The following is an 11,165-nucleotide window of genomic DNA, read 5'->3' as shown; positions in this document are numbered from 1 at the left end:
GAAACCAAGAGTCAACACTTAACTGACTGAGCCACCCAGGCGCCCTGATAAAAATAATGTTTAAAAGGATCAGTAAAGATATTCAATAAAAGTGAGCATCTTCACTTTGAGTCCAGTCTCTCGACACGGTGTCATCCGTCCGCGCAGGTCCTTCAATCTCCCGGCAACGCTTCACTGTTTCTGGTGTGCACGTCTGCTACCAGACTCACCCCTATTTCACATTTCTATGCCATTGTAATTCCATAATTTATTTCCATTTTTGATTGTTCGCTGCTACTAAATCTAGTACAGCTGATGTTTATAAAGCGAGCTTGTACCCTGCAATCCCACCGAAATCACCCACCGGCTCAAGTAGCTTCCCTGGACGTTCCATCCAGTGTCCACACGGGTGACCCTTCATCTATGAACGCAGGCAGTTTTGCTTCTTCCCTCCCGATCCGGATGCCTTTTCCTTCTTCCTACAGTACCGCACGGACAGGGACCTCCGCCGGCAGCACGAGAAACAGACGTTGAGGGGGGCACGCCGTCTGGCACCACGAAGCCACAGGGGTGTCGTCAATGTACTCTATCCGGTAGAGGATGTCCCACTCTGTTCCCAGCTAGATTTGATCAAAACTGAACGTGGGGTTCGTGTCAGATTAATCAGGGAACTGCAAATAAAATGCCATGGAGATACCACCACCAGAATGGCCACAACCAGACGGACCATACCAAGTATCGGCGAGGATGGGAAGCAATCGGCTCGCGCTCGGCATGGCAGCCCAGGGCACGGCACCTGGAGACCACCGCGACCGCTTTGAAAACAGGTGTGTAACCCGCAGAAACGAAAGCACACGTCCACAGAGAAATCTGCACAGGAACATTCACAGTCGCTTTATTGGTCACATCCAAACACGGGAAACAACCCAAATGATCACAGTGAAAAGATCAGCTGCGGGTTATTCGTACCACGTACCGGCAACGAGACGGAGTAAACTACTGACAGTGCAATAACGTGACGGCTCTCAGAACAGTTACGCTGAGGGAAAGAAACGAGACAAAAAAGACGTATACTGTACGATTCCTTGATACACAATTACTGAAAATGCAAACTGACCTATTGAGACAGAAAGCCGATCAGCGGTGGCCTGGGGACGAAGGTGACGGCCACGTGTCCACCGTGACTGTGGTGACTGTTCTGTTGGCTACACAAATGTCAAAGCTTATTAAATTGTACACTTCAATTATTCACGGTTACTACAACCCATTATATCTCAACAAAGCTGCTTAGAAATGGAATAGGATAGGGGCGCCAGGGTGGCACAGCGGTTAAGCGTCTGCCTTCGGCACAGGGCGTGATCCCGGCGTTCTGGGATCGAGCCCCACATCAGGCTCCTCTGCTGGGAGCCTGCTTCTCCCTCTCCCACTCCCCCTGCTTGTGTTCCCTCTCTCGCTGGCTGTCTCTGTCAAATAAATAAAATCTTAAAAAAAAAAAAAAAAAAAGAAATGGAATAGGATAAATGTTTAAGACAATGTCACGGCTACGAATCATCGTTAGAATAACAAACGGGTGACATAAAAAACAACTTCAGAGCCGTGCTGATACCATAACCACAAAGTCCGCAAAAGCCAGCAGGGTGGGGAGACTGCCTTGAAATCAAGCAGCTAAAGCCCTCGTCCTCACAGAGAACCAAAAGTTAGGGTTATTCTGGATTTTGATATTTAGACAAATACCAAATTTTTTTAAGTACAGAGGAACTTCAAATCCAGCAGAAGTGACTCGGGTTAGCCACCGGGGCCTCCCATTTTAGGAGGCATCAGTGCCAACCTGTCAAAGCGGGGGATGGACCTGCTGGCCTTCCAAAACTCCCCGGAGCCAGGAGCCAGGTAAGCACTGCTTCCGGGACAGGGACGTGTCAGGCGGGCCAGCCCCCCTCCGTGCGCCATCCCTGCCTCGTTAGACTGAAGTACTCTCGGCGATGACCCAGCAATCCCACTGCTGGACATGTGTCTGCAGGGAAGGAAAGCCCTACGCCAAGGACACAGCTGCACCACACACTCACCGCAGCCAAGACATGGAAACAGCGAAACGTCCACGGACGGATGAACAGATACAGAAAATGTGGTTCACACACGCACACACGAGGATGACGTGCGGCGATGGGGGTGCTGACGCTCTCACAACACATCTGTGCATCCAGTCGCCGCCCTACACGGGGTCATGTGTGGATCCCACGTCACTGAGCCGGGAGGAAGAACCACACGCGAGCCCTCTCTGGGCGCACCCCCTCCTGAGCTCTGAATCTCGTGTGCACACGGGGACGGCCGCCCTCCGGTCTGAGGAGGTGGCCAGCATCCCTGACCCGAAGGACCGTGCCGGGGACGGCGGAGAAACACAGGCTTCCAGCACACACGCTGGCCCCGTGCTGGCTCTGCTGTCCCGGGGCCCTCGGGTTGTTCCGGGGCAGTGGGAATGAGAACACCCACGTCTGCGTGGCAAACAGCAAGCCTGAAGACACGGGTCGTTACACTGCCACTGGGGCTGCTAAGGCCACAACTCAGAGCGCCAAGTCCAGTCAGTACTTTCTGATCCAGTCTGTTCTTTTTCATTGATTCTAAAAATGCTTTAAGGGGCACCTGGGGGGCTCAGTGGGTATCTGCCTTCGGCTCAGGTCATGCTCCCAGGGTCCTGGGCTCGAGCCCCACGTCGGGCTCCGCACTCAGCAGGGAGTCTGCTGCTCCCCCTGCTCGTGCTCTCAAATAAGTAAATAAAATATTTGAAAAATAAATAAGTTAAATAAAAATCAGTAAATAAAATAAATACAACAGGTCAAGTCGAAAGCCACGTGTGAGTGCGCTGAGGCCCCATGCGGTGATGTGCCCTGCCCGGGCCATGCCACGGTTACCAGGAGCCCGTGGATCTCTGGCGCTCTGCGGCTCTGTGGTACCTCAGTCCCTCTGGGTACTTGCTGGTGGCACTTTCCGTGGCACCTGGAACCTCTCGTGGGGCCGTCCCAGAAGACGAGACCCTCAGACCCCAATCCTGCCTCCCACACAAACAGGCCCTTCTCCTGCGTGGCCCGGGCCAACCTCTGCAGGATGTGGCAGCCCAGGTGGGAGACCGAGCAGGGCCCACAGCCCCCAGGACGCCCCCAGCCCTTCAGAGCCCACGCCAGCCGCGTTGGCATCCAGGAAATGAGACACGTCCAGCGGAGTGTGTGCTCAGGGGGTTTATTAGCACCCACACAGGGGAGCCCTGAGCTAAGGGTGTCCAGACAGGGGAGCCAGGCCGCACAGACTGACGGCCGTGGCACCGGGGACCCCCTTTGCCTTCAGTCTCCTCCTGAAGAGGCAGGGCGGTCCTCTGCACAAAGAAACAAGGTCCCCAGGAGTGTCCTGACTTGTCTGACATCGGCCGGACCCCATAAACCTAGCCCTCTGTGCGCTCCCCACCTCAGGCAGCGTCAGAGACCCCGCGTCCAGCAGAAGCGAGGCGCCCGGTGCTCCTGGGACCTGGCGCTAGAGTCTGGAGTGGACAAAGGCCACCAGGTCCTCCAGCTGTTCCTCCAGGCGCTGCTCGTCCCCATGGTTCTCAACGACCCAATCGAAGGCCCCAAAGTTGTCCAGGCCACACTCTGACTCAGCATCGTCCACCCCTGTGCAGGAGGCATGGTGAGGTCAGGCCGCGTCCATGTGGGAGGACGCCGGGCATGGAGGCCTGCTGGCCCCAGATGGAGCCGCCCCCTCCTGGCCTCCCTTCTGCCACCAGAGAGCCACCTGCACCCACCCCACAGCGACCTGAGCCCCCCGAGTGTCCACTGACTCTGCCCTTCACTGGTCACTAGCCACAGAGGGTAGACGGGTCTTCTGAGACCACAGACAACCCAGCGGGGCAGGCGGCTCTCATTTTTTGTGAAGCCTTTGATTCTATCCTCTGGGGAGGCGTCTCCCGGCCAGGTTTACGGACCGTGGTGTGAGATTGCGCATACAAAACGCCAGCAAAGGCCCGGCCCATGGTAGACACCCAGGGGATGGCAGCCATACAGAGGGGTGCCCGCTGGGTCCCAGGACCTTAGGCACAAGAGAAGCCAAAGGGCAGGTCCCAGGCTTGCCCACCCCACACAGACACGCTGCTCATCAAACACCTGGAAAGCAGAGGGGAAGGACCCAGCGGCAGGTCCCATTGGCCTAGAGAAGACAGCCCAGGCAAGGGCACCAGGCCAAGGTCGGGGGGAGCCATCAGCCCCAAGGACACCCTCCCCCACCTGACTCCAGTCTCTAATCTGGGACAGTCCTGAGCCCCAGGCCCCAGATCCCCTGTTACACTCCCTCACTCAGTCCCCCACAGCCTGCCAGGAAGAGAGCAGACGGAGAGCGTGGGAGCGGGTGGCCGGGGACAAAGGCTGTGCACAGCTCACCTGCAGTAAACACCCAGCCCCGTTGCTGTCGGCTCTGCTCCAAGGCCACCACGCGCACCGTCTGTGTCAAAGCCCCATAGGCCTCCCGAAACCACTGGATGTCCGAAACCCTCCGTGTGTCACTCACCAGCTGCAGGAAAGAGCACAGGCAGGTGACCAACAGGACACAGGGCAGAGGGACAGGGCCCTGGGGTGGCGGGAAGACCCGGTCCCCCTCCACACAAGCAGGTACACAGGGCTGGGATGCCGAACCCAGACAGGTGTTGCCCCCTCCCCCAGGGCCACCCACTGTCCCCCCACTTTGCAGGCCACCCTCCAGGCTGCCGCAGCCCGCACTGCCCACATGGCTCTTCCACAGACACGCCACGTTCTGGGGTTACTGCTGAGCTGAAGAAGAGGCCTCAGGCTTGGAGGTCAGATCAGCGGGTCCAACACACTCGTTTTACAGATGAACATACTGAGGCCAGAAACGAAGATGCTCTAACTGGCCCCACCTCCCCAGCACGGTCTAAAACCTGAGTCTGATTTTGTCAGGCCACTGCCCTAAACCTCTCAGAGGCCTCCCATCATTCTAAGAAAATCCAAAGTCTATGCCCAGCTTCCAAGGCCCTACACAATCTGATACCTACTTCCCATAATATTCCCCAATTCCCTCCACCGCACCCAGCTGGTCTCCTGTCTCTCAAACACGCCAACCACGTCCTCCTCGGGGATGGAGGAGAAGCACAGGCCAGGCTCCCGCACGGGTGGACATCTCTGCCCCGGTGTCCCTCCTATGGGAGGCTTCCTACCCCCTGGCTCTCCTCCTGCCCCCTTGGGCCAGATACGCATGTACCCTCCTCTAAGCAGTAAGGACCCCTGAAATGGCCACTATCTACTAGGCTGTCCGTGGTCGGTGTCTCCCTCCCTGGAGTGCGCTCCACGACGGAAGGACTTGGTGTCGCTCCCGGCAGCACCCCGCGGCACTCAGGAGCACGCGTTCCCGAACCAGCGAAGCAGTGACGAGGCCAGCAGCTGCTCGTGATGCTGACATGTTCACTCCCCAACAACTACATACGTGTCATAGCAAACACCTGTGTGTGGGTGCTCGGCCGGCGTGGGAAGCAGCACGGACCTGGTGCTCAGGCCCTCGGAGCCCAGGCTAGGGGGAGAGAGAGGCGCCAAACGGGCAGCTTCCCGCACAGCAGTGCGATCGGCGCTCAGCAGTGACACAGAACTTCCGGTTCTCTCCCCACACCTTTCCTGGCTCAGAAAACAACAACTCCATCTGTCCGGCCGCTCAGAACCAAACCCTTGGTACTGCCTCCCGCCTCACACCACGCAGCCAGCCCACCCGTGGTCCACAGCCTGTGCACAGCCTGCCTTGTCCCCACATCTAAGCGGAGCCCCTCCGCCCCTCTGGAAAGACCCACGCCCTGGCCTCTGATTCCTCTCCTGCCCCCTCCCGACAGCCACGCCACTCCTGGGCACAGGTGCCTCCAATAAGCCCCGCCCCACTCTTCCACAGCACCTGCCTCACCTCCTGCCACTTGCCCCCCACCCACGAATACCCGCTTGCCTCAGTCCCTCACCTCCTGCAGGCCTGCTCAAATGCCGTCACAGCCCTGCTTTGTTTTGGCCCCTTAGTATTTACCCCCACCTGACACATTCTATGTTTGTTTAGGGCCTCCCTCCCTCCAGCCCCAGTTATACCGTAAATGCCCTGAGAGCAGGAACTTCCTTGTATGTTTGCACTGATGTACCCCCAAATCACCGGGAGCCGGGCTGGGTATGTGGAGAGAATACTGGCCGCCAGTGTTCCAACCAGGAGGTCGGAAAGGGGTGAGGTGCTATGGGAGCACCGCACAGCAAGCATCACTTAAGGCTCGGGTATCAGGGAAGGCTTCCTGGTGGAGGTGGCATGGAAGCCGAACTAGAGTGAACCCGGTGAAGAGGGAAAGAAGCAGTGTCTCCAGCAGGCAGAACACTCACAAAGGCCCTGACTCCAGAAGGAGCCTGACTTGAGGAACGAAGAGAAGGTCCCTGCATAAGGAGCAGGGAGGCTAACAGGGCAGCAGGACCTGATCACTCGAGGCCTAGAAGTCTGCGTTACGGTTTCAGTGTGGTTCAACAGAACAACAGACGAAGGTTCTCAACAGAGCAGTGACCTGTCTTGGATTGTTCCTGGCTGCTGGGTAGTGAAGGGACCGTAGGGGATGAGAGCAGAAGCCAGGACCAGGGCAGGAGCTGAGACTGTCAGTTTGACTCCGCGGGAGAGAAAGGCAGTGAAGACGTGGATGGAGAAAGCGAGAGACCAAAGGCCGTGCCCGAGCCCACTCACCCAAACGGGCTGGAAGACGCCCTCCACAACCTTCCTGCAGAAGAAGCCTGGGTCGACCTGGCGCTTCTCCTCCCCCCAGCGGATCATGTCGCTCCGATAGGCCTCCTTGTAGGCGCTGGCGTCCAGGAGTCTCTGCAAGTCCAGGCCGTGCTCCTGCCCAAAGCACACAGTGTCTGCACCGCCAGCCTCCGCCTCACCGGTCTCTCCTGAAACAGGGCAAGGGCCATCCCCACCCTCACCCCCACCCCCACCCCTCCCCCTCCCACCCCTGCAGGGGTGATGCAAGGACTAGGAGGCTGCCACCAAGACCGAGGTCTGCAGGGAAAGGATGCTAGAAACTGAGAAATCCCAAAGAGCAGCAGATGGAAGAAAAGCTCAGGGTAATCCAGAATTGTTTCGGTTTGTCTTTAAAATGTGTGATGTGGTTTTTCTCTTTTGCAACAGCTTTACCTCCCCAATTACTTCTGGCTTAAGCGAATCCCGAAATTAGTCTGCATCCCCTGGGCACAGGCTTAGCCTTCAACCACAGTGAGAAACCTGAAAACGGTGCATGCCTCGTCCTCCCCCAGCCCCTCCGGCATCGTCTGCTCCAGGCTTCCCTGTCTCCCTCCTATCCCCCCACCCCCAAGTTCCTGGCTCCTCGGCGGAAACAGCATCACTCCATCTGGCTCCAGGCACTCCTGGGGCAGGAGGGGCTACTCAGACCATCCTGGCTAGCCTTCCCTTCCCCAGGGACACTGAGGACAGGAGGGGTCCTCCCAGGGGGCCCCGGGGCAGAAAGGGGTCTGAAACTCGTCACTCAGGGCAGCATCCAGCTCCTCTCCTAACTCACTGCAGCTAGACCTTCTTGGACTCAGTTTCTTCATCTGCAAACGGAAGGCCGTGACCCCGCAGGTCCAGTCACCTTCCCGTGCCCTGCTCCAAGGTGAGGCCAGCAGCCACCTCCTTTGGTAAACTAGCTCCCCGTGTACTCCTGAGCGCAGGGGAGGAGTGGCCACCAGGAGCCTTATGTTCTGCTTTTCAATTATATTTCCCATTGTGACTTAAGAAAACAATGCATTAACATTTCATTTTGGACGGTTTTTAAAGTAGGCTCCATACCCAACATGGGGCTTGAACTCTCAACTGATTGAGTCTCAGGTTCCACCCACTAAGCCAAACAGGCACTGTGATTGGTTTTTAAATGGGAATGGGAGTCGTAGGGATTAGGCTGGCCTATCAGTTACCTACTGAGGTTTTAAAATGCCAACTCCTGAGGCTCCTGGGGGGCTCAGTAGGTGAAGCGTCTGCTTCAGCTCAGGTCATGATCCCAGGGTCCTGGGATCGAGCCCTGTGCCACATCACCCCCGCTTCTTGTGCTCTTTCTCTCTCTCTCTCAGTCCATCTCAAATAAATAACATTCTTTAAAAAATGCAAAACTCTTGGGGCGCCTGGGTGGCACAGCGGTTAAACATCTGCCTTCAGCTCAGGGCGTGATCCCGGCGTTGTGGGATCGAGCCCCACATCAGGCTCTTCCACTATGAGCCTGCTTCTTCCTCTCCCACTCCCCCTGCTTGTGTTCCCTCTCGCTGGCTGTCTCTATCTCTGTTGAATAAATAAATAAAAAATCTTTAAAAAAAAAAAAAATGCAAAACTCTTGCCCACTGCCCCCCTAACCCCCATGCCAGCCTGGCGCATAGGTCTGGAGTAGGGGCTAATTTGGGAACTCTGGAAGTAGAACAGTGGTTTCCAAACTGCTCCTTGGAGCCCTGGGGTTCTCGGAAGTGCCCAGGCCCCAGTGGGTAGGCTCGGCACCTCCTCCTCCCCCTCTGTCCCCCTGCCCCTCCCCCCATCAGAGTCCCTCCCGGTCTGTCTACTAGATAGAAGGAATTTCTTCATCCAACTTCATCTGGGAAAATTTCCCACTAAAAAAAATTTTAAATTCCTGCACTTGTTCTCCCCAGGACCCCCCCCCCAGGCTGCCATCCTATGAATGGGCCTGTTTAGCTGGTGGGAGAAGATCAAATGGTACAGAATACTGCCCGTGGATAGAGGACTGATGCATGGAAGGAGGAACACAAATTCATTCTGTGTGGCCCCAGAACCCCAAACTCAGGCCAACTGACCAGGGGGCCGTGAGCACAGGTCCCTGGACAGAAGCACTCAGAAGTCAAGGGCAGAAATGTAAGCAACGAACGCTCCTCACAGTGTGGGAAGCTGGTCTCACCCTCCTGTCTGAATGCTGAGGCTCTAAGAGGTCCCATTTATTTTTTTACAATCTCTTTTTTAATCCACATGGTTCAAAATTCAGAAGATACATCTTTGTTTACAGTGAAAGATCTCTCTCCCACCACTGCTCCCCTTCCTGGAGGCAGCCAATGACACAGTCCCCGATGTACCCTGCCCTGGCTTCTCACATCCCAAGCACCCCATAAATACTTGTTACGTGGCTGAAAATATAAGCAAATACATTTATGATCGTTCTCCATTTTTATACAAATGCAGCGTTCTCTGTGCGGGGCTCTATATCTTGCTTTTCCACTTAATGATATATCTTGATGCCCCAGGGGATTCAACGTCTAAGGGAAGAATTCCAGACCCTCACTAATAACCCGGCCTCAGAGCTGGCAACTCATTTCTCCAGCCTTTGCTGGACACACTTCCCTGAACACACTCTGGGGAGGTGGCCAGAAGCTTAAGGTGAAAATGCCCAAAAGGTCGAGCCACAGAAAAGCGAGAGCTGGCCACCACTCTGCCGACCGTGGTCGTAGGGACCGTGGTCGTGACGACAGCCAGCACAGCAGCCGAAGGCAGTTAGCCGGCACCTTCCGACCCACCTGATGCCACAGACCCACCACCTACCTGAGCGTACTGTTCCTTGAGTGGACCAGAGAGCCGGAGGACGGCACAGACATCCTCGCCGAGCCTGAAGGACAGGGAGAGCCAAACCCGGTTAACCTAGTTTCCGGGCCCCCGACAAGTCCAGAGCATTGAGGTCCCCTTTCCTTTTTTTCTTTCTTTCTTTCCTTCTTTCTTTCTTTTTTTTTTTTTTTTTCTGTTTTTTTCAGTAGGCTCCTAGGGGCTTGAACTCATGACCCTGAGATCAAGAGCCAGTCACAGGCACCCCTCTCAGATCGCATTTCTACTACAGTATCTCTGTAACTTGTCACATCTCCTCCTCCCAGACCCTGACTCTTCACCTAGAAAGCGGGGATAGCACTTTATGTTCCATCTCCTACAGGATTATTAGAAAACAGGAATGTGCAAACAGTCCTGAGGCTAACAAGTAAGACAAACATGATTAGGATTATGCGGGCAATGTTCCCTGGATGAGGTTACTGGGGGCCCTCAGCCTCGGTCTCCACAAACGTGGTCACCACAACGTAAATCACTCATTCATTCCCTTGTTCAACATACTCCATCAGCCATTCGTGGGGTGCAGAATTTGGACCCGGGTACCACACGGCTCCTGCCCTGCCCTTGAGATGCTCACGGGCTCTCTTCAACACAGACCCAGTGAGATAGGCGCTCTTACCTCCACCACCCAGAGGAGGGACCTGAGGGTGCAAACCCACGCACCCAAAGGAACGCAGTAAATACTGATGCCAAACCGCGAAAATGAAAATAACAGCCACCACTCCGCTCCTGTGTCTTTACTAGGTGCCAAGAACTGTTGTAAGCTCTTGCATGCATTACTCCTGCAATCCTTACAAGCGCCTATTATGACCCCATTTCACAGATGACAAGAGATGCCAATGGGTAAGAATCGCGCAAGACCACAAACGAGTAGGTGGAGAGTCAGGCTGTGAACCCCAGGGGTGCAGCTGCACAGACTGCTTCCGGCCACTATTTGACTCTTGTGTGGCGGCAAGGAGAAACGCAGCCAAGGGTCCCTGGTGGAAGCCCCCTACGACCTTGTCGAGCCCCCCCCCCCCAATCCGGCAGAACTGCTCCCACCCACAGCACCTCGCTGAGACAGAACACTGAGGCCGGGAGCTAGAGCCGAGGGGACGCACTCCTGGGAGCCAGACGAAAGCATAATCTGAGTCCTGGATCTGGGGATCCCTTTGTGGCCCTGGCAGGATGGGGGCTGGTTTCTACTACTGCCTAGTACCCCAACCCGGCGCGTGACGAAGGGGTCCTGGGGTTTGATGGACTCCCGCCCTGCAGGCTCCACGAAGCCGGGCGGCCGCCCCTGCACCCGTCACCTGCTCCGGGACGCCCGCGGACGCCACCCCGAGCCCAACCCTCGCGCCACCTGGCTCCCCTCCGCCCCGCAGACACCTGCTCCGCAGCGCCTCAGCCACGAAGTCCTTCCCGGACTTCCTCTTCCCGCTAACCAGCAGCACCAGGCGCGGGACGCCTCCCCGCGGAGCCATAAGGCCACCTCCCCGCCGCCGTGCAGGATCCCGCCCGCGCTTGGACCCACCGGGGCAGCGACCGCGCAGCCGCAGAGAGGGCCGTCCGCG

At 56.6% G+C, this 11,165-nt stretch overlaps 1 protein-coding gene across 2 annotated transcripts; it reads right to left on the bottom strand.

The window, feature by feature from the left end:
* Positions 1 to 256: 256 nt before the first annotated feature.
* PMVK (phosphomevalonate kinase) lies at positions 257 to 11,165 on the bottom strand. 2 transcript variants are annotated; one of them, XM_026485292.4, is made up of 5 exons: positions 10,981 to 11,165; positions 9,559 to 9,622; positions 6,718 to 6,870; positions 4,398 to 4,527; positions 257 to 3,635 (listed from the first exon to the last, which is right to left on the bottom strand). In XM_026485292.4, exons 1-5 carry the CDS (start codon positions 11,073 to 11,075, stop codon positions 3,499 to 3,501), a joined length of 579 nt encoding a protein of 192 aa, XP_026341077.1. In that variant the 5' UTR covers positions 11,076 to 11,165; the 3' UTR covers positions 257 to 3,498. The 2 variants fall into 2 exon arrangements, with proteins under 2 accessions (XP_026341077.1, XP_048081361.1); XM_048225404.2 differs by lacking the exon at positions 10,981 to 11,165 and having other exon boundaries at positions 6,718 to 6,751; positions 9,559 to 9,611.

The sequence above is a fragment of the Ursus arctos genome, unplaced genomic scaffold (assembly GCF_023065955.2).
Source record: "Ursus arctos isolate Adak ecotype North America unplaced genomic scaffold, UrsArc2.0 scaffold_2, whole genome shotgun sequence".
Taxonomy (NCBI): domain Eukaryota; kingdom Metazoa; phylum Chordata; class Mammalia; order Carnivora; family Ursidae; genus Ursus; species Ursus arctos.
This window is presented reverse-complemented; position numbering and strand designations above follow the sequence as displayed.